Source organism: Meriones unguiculatus, chromosome 14 (genome assembly GCF_030254825.1).
Source record: "Meriones unguiculatus strain TT.TT164.6M chromosome 14, Bangor_MerUng_6.1, whole genome shotgun sequence".
Lineage (NCBI taxonomy): Eukaryota > Metazoa > Chordata > Mammalia > Rodentia > Muridae > Meriones > Meriones unguiculatus.
Genome location: NC_083361.1, coordinates 72,141,005 through 72,154,688, shown reverse-complemented (window position 1 = coordinate 72,154,688; position 13,684 = coordinate 72,141,005). Strand labels below are relative to the sequence as shown.

The window sequence follows — 13,684 nt, the reverse complement described above, 5'->3', positions numbered from 1 at the left end:
CTCCTCGGGGCAGTGCTGGCTTCCCTTCCCAACAGCGGTTTCCAGTTCCTTCTCATTTGCATTGCTTATATCCTCCAGACTGATTTCTAGCTGGCAGGAGAGGAGAGGCTACCCAAGGAGGGCCATGTAGTTTAATATGGGGTGAAATGAGCTTGTGAAGCCGATTAGAGACTCGCTAAAATCTGTTAGAATAGCTGCAGTTATCCTGTTCGTGTTTTAAAGAAACACTTCAAAGTTCCTGCCAGGAAGCACTTTCTCCTGACTTCTCTCCACCCTCTCTGGCACCCAACAGTGGCCCTGTGGCCCTCCTCCAGGCACTGTTCTGTTCCCTGTGACATAGTTAAGCACATGGCATTGGAATAAGCTGGGTCTGTTTTTCCCATCAAGCTGGTAAACTCCGGAGAGTTAAGAACAGGTTCTCCTTTTTCTACAGCAGAGCGTCAGGGCCCTTGTTGGTGCTTGTACCTAGAGAATGTCACAGCCCGAGAGCCTTGGGCCGCATCGCAAGCCAGCAACACCCATCCTGAAGAAGCAGTGTGGTCTTAGGCCCTTCTGAACCAAGGTTGAGCCCTGCATGTAGGTAGAGATCAGCACAAGGAGAGCTGGCTCAGCCCCAGCAGGACCCTACCTCCTCTGCCAGTTGACATAGCTGGCAGGGGACGTAGCTGAGGTGGTCCTGAATGCATAAGAAAGCAGGCCGAATAAGCCACAGGGAACAAACCAGTAAGCAGCATTCCTCCAGGGCCTCTCCTTCAGTTCCTTACTCTAGGTTTCTTCTCTTGGTTTCCCTTGATGATGGATTCTAATCTGTAAGCCAAGTCAATCATTTTCTTCACAGGTTGCTTTTGCTCATGGTGTTTCTCACAACAGAAGCAAACTAGGAGACTGGGTGTCTTTGTTAGGGTTTCTATTGCTGTGAAGAGACCTCTGTCCATGGCAGCTCTTACAAACAAAAGTATTTAATTAGAGTCTGGCTGGCTTGCAGTTCAGCAGCTTAGTCCATTATGTTCATGGAGGGGAGCATGACAGAGTGCAAGCAGACATACTGCTGCAGAGGTATCTTAGAGTTTTATGTCTGACTCTTCAGGCAACAGAAAGAGAGAGTAGCATTGGGCCTGGCTTGAGCATCTGAAACCTCAAAGTTCACCCCCAGTGACACACTTTCTCCAACAGGGCGAGACCTCCAATAATCCCACTCCCAATCTATGGAGCCATTTTCATTCAAATCACCACACTGGATGTGTTGAGTCTCTGTACCATGCACAATGTTGATGCTTCATATATATTACTCCACCAAATGCTTACAGAAGCACCATAGAAGAAAGGTACTCATACCCGTGTCACATGATAAGTGTGACTGGTTGTTTCCTGAACTTCAGAGGGCCACAGGCTTTTCCATCAATGGCATACTCAGAATTCTTGATTCGGGATGGCCTTGGCTACCCCAGAGCTAAAGCCCATTGTTAATACCATGGAGCCATACACTAATAAGAATGTCTTCCTGTCAACTTTTTGGTTCCTTGAAGCCAGTTTGATTTCCTGAAGCCAGTTTTGGCCTTCAATGGGTTCATCATTAGGCCCCCCTGAGAGGCTGCCTATGACTCTAACATCCAAAGAGAATCTTTTCACCATTGTTCTTAATTTGGATATTTGTGCTTTCACAAAGGAAGAGTAACTCACAATGAGCTAATGAGCTCTGGTAATTATCTCCAATGGATGCGGTTGCCAACTCCGTGTGCTCAGACCATAGATCACTTTCCATAAGGTCTTTGTAAGTGACCAGAGGCTGCAGGAAGAGGCAGAAAGATACTGGCAGCAAGCTACCCTGCAGCAAAAAAGCCATTGCACCCTCCTCCCAGGAAGCTCTGGTCTCTCTATCACATCCTCCTCATCACAGCCACCTTCCTCTGAGGAGCAGGTCGCCATCTCAGATCTTGAGAGGCTATCACAGCAGCAAGCACTAGCATTGTTCTCACAAATGGAACTGGAGTGGGGGCTGTGAAACTGCTAGGAGCTTTGGTATTAAAAAATAAAAGCATTCAAACCTAGTCAAAGCCAAGGTGCACATGGCTGTACAGTAGATGTCCAGAGCCAGGGCAAGAGGAGAGATCAGGAAGTGGATGGTGGGAAGTGTTTGAAAAGAAAAGAGACCGTTGCACCTCAGTCATAAGAGAGTTGTCTTAAAGCAGCCCCAGAGTAGGAGAGTTGGAAAGTAACTGTTGGGGCCGGTTGTCATGATAAAGGAGGTACCATAGAACAGGAGATATCACAGAACCTTCAGGTCAGCTGGTAAGGTCAGGGCCTTTCAGTAAGAAAAGCAGCATTCCCAGGGCTGAGCTTAAGGAAGTGGTTCTGGCCTCATTAGTTCAGGAGAGATGAGCAGGGCAGTGGAGGCCAATCCTGCTAGACAAAGAAAGTACATGCCATGGTTGTGAGAAGGGACAGTGGAACAGGATGTGGGGCCACTGTATGAGAGGAGGTGAGCAGACCTTGATGTCCTGGGACTGTGACCAGTGGACCAAGAACACCTAAAGAAAGCATGGTGGTGGGAGTTCTGATGTCACCTTAGGCAGGTGGATGGCAGGTGGACACCGATCTAGAAGCAGGAGTGAAGGGAGAAGCTAGCGAAACCCATTGTACTTCTCTGAGCATCCCATCAACAGTAGCAGAAACCCCTCAGCTTTCCTGGGAAAGGGCTACTGTTCCCCATGGAAACCACATTACTCATACTGGAATGATAATTCAAACTCAGAATTACATGATGGGTGTAAACTGGGAGGCTTCAGTTTTTCCTCACTGTGCTTTCTTGATGGAGAGGCAAGGTATAGAGCCATGTGCCCTCATTCTAGTTAGCCTACTAGACTTACCACGTCTGTGTTAAGATACCCCTGTGTTTACAGGTCCCTTTTCCTGGAAATGAAGTTTTGCTTTTCGGGTCCAAATCTAATTATCAGAATACTCAGTAGTAACCACCCAGTCAGCCCAGGGAAGGAAGGAACTTCTCTGCTTCCTGGCTCGGTGGCCAGGCGATTGAAGGGGAACACTGTGTCTCTGCTTAACCTTTCGGTTAGGCCTCTGCTACCGCCAGGCACATTTGCTAATCGAAGGGCAGGGCCCTAAGTCTGGATATCACCATGCCCACTGGTGTTTCTGTGTTGCTGGAGAGCACAGGGCATTACAAGCAAACTTCTTCAGAGTGGGAGACCTACTTTTATAAGGACCAAAGCATCATGAGCTGGCCTTTTTAAAATCAAAATGTACATTCTTTCTGCCTCAGCCTTCCCGGTGTTGGCAGTATAGGCTGTGCCACCCACCCACCTTATTTTGTGTCTTTTTAAAAAATTGCGGAAACACAAAACATGTTCATTAATAAAATTTGGAAGATACAGGAAAAACGTATAAGATAAAAGTAAAATTCACTCATAAGCCCATTGTAAATTTGTTTAAAGGTTTAAACTAAACCTGTTCCTTTCCCTGAATGCCAAGTGTGTAGCTTCCTAGTGTTTTTCTCTTTTTAAAAGCTGCAGTTTCTGTGGCTTCCTTCTTTTACATGACTGCATGATGTTTCATGAGTCACTCATTTCCAGATGGGATCATGATGCTCATCTCCAGTTTGGGACGGGGGGAGGGGGGACGGGACTGCTGAGGTCTACACATTGCAGGGGACTTTATGAGTGCTGGTGTTTCTGAAGGTTAGTCAGATGATTTAAATTGGCTAAGCTACCACCAAAGTATCCTGCAGGATAGAGTAAAGTGCCCTTTCCCCACCTCCTAATACCTCTAGAAATTTCCATCATTTTATAAGCTGTGTCAGTCTGATATTTGGCATAAACTTGGAAGAGATGTGATGTTTTCAATAAAATGTTCTTTTGTAGTGAAATTCCCTGTCCTTTTTGAACACACAAATATGTGGGTGTTTGTCTCCGAGTTGCTTGTTCATAGTGTGTACTCTTTTTCTCTGGATGATTTGTGCCTTTCCTGTTTTCTTCTAGGAGACCTTGCTACAATTGTGTCCTGATCACTATGTGTGTTGCTAACATTGCTTTCTAACCTGACTTTGCCCTCAACTCTCGCTTACGCTGTATTCCAGCCCACAGAATATTTTGTCTGCTTAACTGTAAAACTGCACCTATGCCTTTCTTCTTCTAGACACACAGAGCTTGCAGTTTAGATGTCCTCCCTTGGGCTTCTCCAAGTATAAAGAGTTTTAACAACCGGGTGGGGGGGTGCTAAGCTGTTGATTGTTTTTTTGTTTTGGTTTGGTTTTCAGCTCTCTTTTTTCTTCATAAGAATTCTCTGGCGGCTGATCTATCATTTCGCTTTGCATGTATTACTTTTCTGGTGACCTTATCCAGTCACAAAGTATTTCATCTTGCATGGTCTATAAAGGTAAACCACAAAGCCCATCAGTACAATGTGTATAAAAGAGAGGCAAAGCCGTGTCAGTTGGCATAAGACTCTGAAGGTCTAGGCTCCAGTGAAGGCCCATGGGATGTCTGCTGTACAGAGGCGTGCTCTCCTTAGCTGAGACGGCTGGGTTGCCATTCCCAGTGGATACAGGCTGAGTGTCAGGGGAGGCCTCACATCCACAGGGGCGCACAGAAGCTTCAGCTGCTGACTTAGAAGACAAAGTGTATCTACACCAGACCCCTCACTGTATTGTAGTGTCCATCCTCCCCCACCAGGCTGTGTGCTCCAGGAGCCCTTTCTCCAATCTCTGGTCATCTCCACATGTATGGAGCTCAATTCTAATGAACCCAAGAAGCTCTGCCCTATTCTGTCAGCAACTACCTTTTCCCAGCCACTGGGTTTGCCTTGACCTGATCAGTTTGCACTTGGCCTTGTAACAGTTTTTACATCTATTTGTCCATCTTCTTTTGGGTTCTCCAAAGGGGCATTACTATAGCATTAACACACACACACCACTGGCACAGAACTTAGAACATGGTGGGTAATAATGCTTCAGGAGACATAGACTAAAACACTCTCTCTCTTTTACACACACACACACAAACATACAAACACACACACACACACACACCAAACTAAACAAAAACAAAACAGTGCCAGGCATGGAAATCCTTTGAGTTCTTGGTCAAGGAAATTCAGGAGAATCCCAAAATAATATAGGCTATTGCCCTTGTTTGCCTCCCAGGGCATGAAGGTAAGATCCTATTGCATAAGACACAGAGCTTGGAGGAACCAAGCTGGAACTGATCCAAAGCCTCCTCTGAAGAATAATTCAAAGCCCCACAACCTATAATAATAAGAAGATAAAACCAAAGGTGCAGTTGTGGCACTTATGTTTTGGGAGTAACCAACAGCCATGTAATTGGACATAAGGCCCACTCATTAGGAGGCTTTTATTTTCTTCAATAGCCTGGTACTGTAAACCTAGTCAACTGCCTATGACTGATGAGGCCATGAACCCTAGAGGAGAACCCACTACTGCCATGTTCCTAAACCAGTATAATTCTCAACTTAATTCTAAATATCTATCTTTATATCTGCAGATAAATGGATCTCCCACCCCTCATCAAGGAAGGGTTTTTTGTTTGTCTTGTTTTTGCAGCAGACAGAGATAATCACAGACGTCCACAAGTGGTCAAAATGCAGAAAACAATTGATTGTGGGGTGCTCATTTCCAGTTGCTACATTTACAACAAACTCCAATACCTATTGGAACATTGCAGAAAAGGGAGTGGAAAGACTGTAAGAATCGGGATGTCTGTTGTGCGATAGTGTCTTCTATAACAGGGAATTGCATTCATTAAATCTTTTTTTCCCAATGAATACTTATTTATGAAGCCCACACAAGGTAAGGGTAGAGCTCAGAAATGCCTGTCCTAGCCATGGATGATACAACACTCATCCTCACTCCCATCTCCTCTGCTGGGAGCATCTCGGACTTAATCATTTTCTACAGTTACACAATATCCAAACAGGGTAGTGGTAAGCACGTTCCAAAGTTTGAGTCTTCTCAGAAAGTGGGAGAGAGTGCAGTGATAATCCCATCAAGTAGAAACTGCTTTGTATTTCTTTCACACCCACGAAATGTTAACAATATGGTCGCCCAAACAAGATGAGCACAGTGACAACACCAGATGACATCCCACCATGAATGAGAGAATAATTTTAACAAGAGGATGAAAAATACGTGATTAAAACCTTCCCCTCTGCTTAGGGAGGGTGACTCAACATTGCAAAGACATCAGTTCTCCCGAAGGTAAATTATAAATTTAATCAAATCTACTAATAATACCATCAAACCATTTTATGAAGTTAGGTAAGTTGATACTAAGTTTTATGTGGAAGAACAACACCATCCCCGTAAAAACAAAACAAAATATCCTACAGGGGAAGCCCCAGCAGATATTAGAACACACAGTAGTGTCTCTGGGATTCAAGTAGTGTGGCACTGGGGCTGAGGTAGATTAGTGACTAATAGAATAAAAGGGGAGGTCCATAATTAGACCCAATGGGGATTTATTACAAGATGAAAGTAGATTCTCAGACCTCTGTACTTTAAACAGATGTCAATGGGTAACTGAAGAGTCACACATTTGAAGACAAACATGTATCTCATACCTTACACAAGAGTAACTTGAGTGCCCAAGACAGCCAAATGTAAAAGTTGGGGCCAGGAAAGCGCCACAGGAAAACAAAGAGGAGTCTTTTTTAATCTCCACATGAGAAATGGCTTTCAACTGCAGCTCAGGCTTATTGCTGTAAGCAGAGTTAGAAGACGCAGGACCCTGTGGGAGAACATGTTTACAATATCCCCTGCAGACAACCCTTTAATAGGGAGACCTGGCATGATAGTGCATAGCTATCATCCTGTCTTCCCTCGGAAGTGGAGACAAGATAAGAAGTTCAAGGTCATCCTCCAGTGTATCCCAAGTTCAAGGCCAACATTGGGAGATGAGGTAATCAGAATCCCAGCAAAACAATGGGAAAGAACATGAACAGACAATTCATTAAAACTCAAAATGTAAAAGCAGTTCTAAACATAAAAGTGGTGTTCAAACATAACTATAATTACTGAAATGCAAATTAAGACATCGATTCTCACCTGTCAAACTGACAAAAACTGACAGCACATTCTGTTTGCCAAGAACATAGAGAAACAGACTTTAAGACATCAGTGACTGGAATGCAAACTGGTACAACCCTTCTGGAGGGAATTTAACCAAGCAGAAGTGTATCTATATTTGACCCAGTAATCCCCCTTCTGGAGAACTGCCACGCAACAGGTACAACTCCAGTGACTGAAAATACATGCATGCTAGAATGCCCTTTGCTTCTAACTGCACAGCACTGAAAACGCCTCCCCCTTCACACCTGAGCAATGGTTGGCTACACATGGTGCATCTATACGAAGCGCTATGTAGTCCTGAAAAGACACTGGGGAAGAGCTAGCTCTGTGAGCAAATCTGGAGGGTTTCTAAGAGTGGTACACGTGCGTCTGTACACATGTATGTTTGTGTATATACAGGCCCATGTTTGTGTACATGTATGTAAGAACATGTATGTGGAAGCCAGAGGGCCATTTCAGGTGTTGTTGTCTGGATGTCTGTTTGTTTGTTCTTGTTCTTGTCTGTCTGTCTGTCTGTCTGTTTGTTCTCAGTGGCCTGGAACTCACCAAATAATCTAAGCTGGCTAGTTGGTTAGCAAGCCCCAGTTGGTTGCTCATCTTTGCTGGGATGAGAAGTGTGCACCAGTTAAGACATGGTGGTGCATGACTTTAGTTTCAACACTTGGAAGCTGACAGCAAGAGCTCAGTAAACTTGAGGCCAGCCTGATAGACATAGCAAGTTCCAGGGCAGACAAGGCTGCATAGGGAGACCTTGCCTTCAACAAGCAAACAAGCAAAAGATAACAGAAAACAATCAACAAGTTGCGCACCACCTCTGATGATGGTATTTGATTCCTTGTCAACAGAAAAGTTAATTGTTTGTATGATCAACAAGACCTGTCGAGACTTCTTATTGGTGTTTCACCCCTGTTTCAGTGAAACTGCATACGTAGAGATGAATGACTTGCATCTTAGCCCCCTTCATTGCCTCTGTGTCATTCACAGATGCAGATGGTGATGTGTCATGAAATCATCAGACGCTGTCAGGCAAAGGGGAACAGGAAACAGTGTGGGGCTGCTGAGTCTCTGGCTAGCTTCCCAGCTCTGAGTGGCAGCAAAGGAGCTGTATTTTCAGTTGCATGAATGAAATGATGCATTCTTTCCCTACTTGGCAGTCACTTTGGGCATGTTGATGATGCTAGCATGTCTCATTTTAGGAATGACCATACCTGAAGAAGACGCTGATGTAGGACAAGGCAGTAAATATTGCCTTGTGGCAATCGGGCGGCTCCAGGTAAGCAAAAAGCCTGTCTTCTTCATCTTCAGTGAGGGCTCGACACAGGACAAGAGACTGGGTTTGGATGCCTCTTCATTTGGAATTCCTGTGTGCTCAATATTTGCTGGCTTATGTGTCTCACTCTGAAGAAAAAAAGGGGGGAGGTTACCATGAGAGATACACCACAGAGACCTTTCTGTGCTGAGGGTTCACACAGCTCCCTCCCACCTACACCAATTCCTCCAGAAGTCTAATCCTTACTAACCACCTTTAAAGTCTCCCAAGGGCCTTGTGGGGCAAAGTCCAAACTCATCATTCTATCTCCCTTTCCTTCCCTTCTTCCCACCTTACCACATCCTCCTACCAAACCACATTTTCCCTTGTCATGAAGCCACCACATGGTCCCCACTTCTGTGGGGATTTTCAAGCTGTTTCTTCTACCTTGTGTTTCTTGGTTGCCCTCATGCTTTCAAAATTCCTTCTGTGTACTTCCTACCTTCTTGCCACTTGAGACCTAACAAAATCCCCATAGTTAACACTGTAGCTTCCCACTGTGTTCTCACACAACAGAGCTCTCAGCTCAACTTCATTCTCACACTGTTACCTGAGGGTATGTTTGCACCTGACTAGGCCCTCTGGGGCAGGGACCCTGTCTTGTTAAAATTTAACTTACTTGAGGTGGGAGAGATGGCTCAGTGTTAAGAGAATTCAAGTCTCTACACCAGTTATATGTAGAGGGGAAGATGAGAGAAGGAGAACGTAAGAGCATTTGCTGAGCATCAACCATTTGGCAGCAAAGCGGGCAGTATCTCTTTTGTCATCACAAGTGTCCACTGGCATTATAACTTGTTGTAATTATTCATTATTCCCACTGACTAATAAGGAGGCAAATACTCAGAAATGTAAAGAAAGTGGCCAAGCTTTAATTAAAACCCTCACACTCATCCTTCTGGTGACACAGAAGGATGTGTGAACTGCAAGCTCTGTGGGTTCTTGTCATATCCTCATCTGCATCTTTATCAACCCTCCATTCCAGGTGACTAGCTCTCCTGTGTGCATGGACATGAGTGGCATGTCAGTGCCCACAGAGTTCCTGTCACGTCATAACTCTGACGGGATCATCACATTTGTGGACCCAAGATGCATCAGTGTGATTGGCTACCAGCCCCAGGTCAGTGGAGAACTGGCAAAAGATTTAACTTCACTCAAAATGTATTTATCTTACTTGTTCAAGGCTCAGCACAATGATATCATGGAGAAGTGACATGAGGCCAGATTCCCTGTTCAGCAAGGCTGACACTCTTCATAAGCAAAACTGTTTGTTGTAAGACAACACCACTTTAAGTGGACTCATTGTCTTTTGTCCTAGCCTTTCTGTTGTTCTAGTTGAGCTTTCATAAAGGATGGGGAGTTAAGATCAGTTTATTTTAACTGCAGACCTTGTCTGTGCTGGACATCTGTTAAGATACCTGAGGAATGTTGCCTTGTCTTTGGGGAAACCTTTTTTTACTTAGGGCATGTTTTCAGGTCTTTGCTCCAGATCATTTCTGAGAAACCAGTGACATGAGAAACCAAGTCATGAGCTACCCAGTTGAAGCCAAGGAACCACAACCATGTGTAGTGCAAAACCATGAGCCATGCCCTAAGCCCCGGGACTTCCACCCAGAGGAGACACTTAGGGGACAGTGTGGGGAGTATGGATATGTTAGCAAATGAGTATTGATTTCCTGATCATGTCTTGGTTTTGTAGTATGATGAGACACTTAATATGTTAATGCTAAAAGACTTTATGGAGAAAGTCTACTACTTTTGTTAAGAGATCATACACACACATGCACACGAACACACATAGAGTCTCCTGTCTGCATTTGTATGTGGACATTTATAAAGAAAATATTAGTAACATGTTGACAATTGAATCAATGCAATGGATATACAAGTGTTTTTAAAATTAAAAAAAACATTAAAGGAAAAAAGATAAGGCTCTTTGTTCTAAGGAACAGACTTTGGAAGCTTTGAGGTATACCTTGTCTATAGAGTTGTTTTTTTTTTTTAATAAAAATCATTTTAAAAAAAGAAAGATAAGGCTCTTTGTCCTAAGGAAAAATCTTTGGGAAGCTTTGGAATATGTTAACATGAATTATTTTAACTGCATGTGTATCTTTATTTTATTTACTTAACTTTTTATCTGTGCTGGAATCAGCCCTGTGTGTAGGTTTTTACTACTAGGAACAGTCCAAAGAAGAGCTAGCAGAGCTTTCTGTAATTCTGAAGCTAGATTCAAGCAAACGGTACCCTCTCAGATAGAGCAAGGTGAGAATAGACTGTCCCTGACAGCAGTGGATTTCTGGACAGACCCTGCATCCTACAGCAACTCCCCTGTGTGTCTGGGGCGCTCCTTGGGCATAGGATCCGCCCTTTGCTGCTGAGTCAGCTCACTTCAGGCATCATGTACTGATGCAGGTTCTCATCGCTGAGATAGCTTACATTTTGCTGTTTAAGACACTTCCCTGGAGCATGCTCAAAACTGCCCTTTGATGGTTTTTGTAGTCTACTCCTATTCACTGTGAAGCACACACGTTTTAGATGAACGCTGGATCTTTTCAAATAACACGTAGACTAGTGAAGGTCAATAATGAACAGGCTTGAGGCAAGCACAGTTATTATAGCCTCATTCAGCCACTGGTTTCCATACTTAAACAGTTTTAGTTTTCGTAGGCAGCGTGTCTGTCCTTGAGCTTTCTTTGGGTGTTTTTAAAAATATGTTGATTGCAGTTTGCCTCTCCAAGGCAAACAGAAATAAAGTTGTGTTGTAAAGCTGCTGATCTAGCGCCCAAGCAAAATTAGAAATAAGTGAGGACTAAGCCAGGGGAATTTAGAATGGATGCAAGGAAGCCGACTCCTCAGCAGACAGGAGCAGGAAGACCATTTTATGTTTAATACTCCAGTGGGCAGGTAAGAGGAAGTGGGCTCACAGGGAGGGGATGCAAACAACACCTTTGTCTCCAGGGTAGGGGTAAAAGAGCGAGTGGACTTTGGGGTTATTTCGGCTGTCTGTCCCCTTTAGGACCTTCTGGGAAAGGATATTTTGGAATTCTGCCACCCTGAGGATCAGAGCCACCTACGGGAGAGCTTCCAGCAGGTATTGTCCATGGCTGCTGCTCCTGCTGCTGCTGAGTGAGGTACCTAGGGGGTGGCTAGATCGATGAAGGCCTACTGTAAGCCACCAGGCTGGGGGTGCCCTGCTTCGATGTCAGCCAGCCATTCTGGGCAGGATTTCAAGCAGGAGGGTAAGATACATGAGGAAGTCATCGCTATGTGTCAGGAGTGGAGATCAGGCCCTGAAGAGTCTCCCCAAGCACGAATGCTACAGAGGGTGACTTGGGAGAAGAGCTAGCTCCCAGGGGAGGGATCAGCTGACGTGAGTTGTAAAGGGAGAATACAAAAGAAATGAGCGAACATAGCAGAGGGAGGGACTAGGCCACACATGCTGAATGTGGCCTGCTAGGAGGATCCTCCGCAGCTCCTAGGGCTGACAAGGAGGAAGCAGCTGGCAATGGGACCGGCCAGGCCAGATCTGAGGCCTCCTGAGTCATGCTACAGGGCCTCAGTTCTCTCCCTGGTCACATAAAGGTAAGTAGCAATTCCTTTGAGTACATAAGCAGAACAATGCTTTATGAGCAACTTGGGAAGCCCAGGTTCGCAAATAAGTGAAAACAAAGATAAGTCAGAAGACCTTTAAAATGAGTGATGGAGGGCTGGAGAGATGACTCAGCCATTAAAGGCTAGGCTCACAACCAAAAATACAAAATGAGTGATGGGTCCCAGAGCTGTGCAGGACCTGTGGGAATTAGAACTGGGAAGCAACTTAAGGAGAGAATCACTCAGACAGGGATAGTGAGGAAGAGGCAGCCTGGCAGAATGGCCACCATAATAGTGGCACTCTATAGATCATTTCTACTTACTAAGCGCACACTCTGTGACAGGCATCCATAGCATGGGTCACAGGAGGAAGGCCTGATGGTTCCTAGAGTTGGAGGAGGGGACAGGAGGAGCTCACTGAAGCAAAGGACCAGAGTATCACACTCTGGTGAATTACAGCTAACTGAGAATGAGGCCTGTCAGCTCCTGAGCTAGTCTGGGAAGAGGAGAAAACTCATTCCACTAGACTCTGATAATACTCCAGGAAAAGGAGAAAATGAACGTAAGAAAAGAGACCTGTGGGTAACCTTTCAAGAGAGAAATCTGTTGTCATCCACTGGAGTGTGGGCTTAATTTAGCATTTGCTTTGCAAGTATCTCAGGCCCAGCCAGTGGAAGGCTTCCCCATCTGCAGAGAACTTGCCCTCCGGCTTCATACCTACATGGGCAACACTCTGAGGTCGCCTTCCTCCTTGTACTCAGTTCTGCTTTCCAGTTTCTTTCCCACTACTTGTTTCTCTTCCACTTCCTAGCTCTTATTCGGTTGGCTTCTTCACATTCTTCTGCAACAATGACGGGAGGACATGACATCAGCCATTTATTCTTCATAACCTCAAGCACCAGATGGCAAGAGGCCACTTGCCTTCCACCTTTATGCCTGCCTTCTTCCAGGCAGCTCTGCACCATTCCATCTGAGTGCCCAGGCACCTCCAGACCCAGTACACTGCCTCGTCTCTCAGTGGCTCAGGACAAAGTTTAGCCTTAGAACAGAGCCCATGACAGGCCCTCCTGGAACCTTCATGAGAATGATGTCTCCCTGCTTTCTCCTTTACCACATGTCATTTCCTTTGTCCGCCTCCCCTTTTTGGGTTTCCACTGAAACCTGGCTTTACTGTGGGCAGACACCCATGTCTGTACTTGTGCACATCATCTCTGTGAGGGTGGATCTGAACCAAGCTGCCTACGTAGATCCGAACTCACAGCAGGTGGCTTCCATTTACAGAAATTGTGAAATCAGAATGGTAAAATTTTACCAGGATGCTTTGTGCCACATTTGCTAAGCGTGTGAAAGTGAGGATAACCGCATGTAGAGCTGTTGGTCTCATCTTTCTGAGGGCATGGATGTGAATCTCTCATGGTGATGGGCCTGTCATCCTGTTTCCAGTAACTATCCAGAACCTTCTTCTTGTGTTTTCCCATGGAATCCCTAGCCTTACCCCATGAATACTGTCACCATGTTTTTCCTAGTAGACAACGGGACTAAGAAAGTTTTGAGTGTCATCTACCACCACTGCCATCATGATGGAGCCTGTCTAAACAGAAAGGATGGGTGTGGAGTAGGAACCTACCAGAAGTTTCTCTCTGTCATTTGACCTCTTGGCAAACTGACTGAGAAATGGGTTCTGGGAATGG

The 13,684-nt window shown here is 45.1% G+C and overlaps 1 protein-coding gene across 10 annotated transcripts in view; it reads left to right on the top strand.

Moving 5' to 3' along the window:
- The window catches only part of Arnt2 (aryl hydrocarbon receptor nuclear translocator 2), a 153,391-nt gene that overhangs the window by 104,660 nt on the left and 35,047 nt on the right, over window positions 1–13,684 (top strand). For all 10 annotated transcript variants that reach the window (XM_021647273.2, XM_060367480.1, XM_060367479.1 and 7 more), the window contains 3 exons: window positions 8,293–8,369; window positions 9,388–9,522; window positions 11,419–11,493. In XM_021647273.2, coding sequence (XP_021502948.1) covers window positions 8,293–8,369; window positions 9,388–9,522; window positions 11,419–11,493 — 287 coding nt within the window. The remainder of the gene's footprint in view (window positions 1–8,292; window positions 8,370–9,387; window positions 9,523–11,418; window positions 11,494–13,684) is intronic.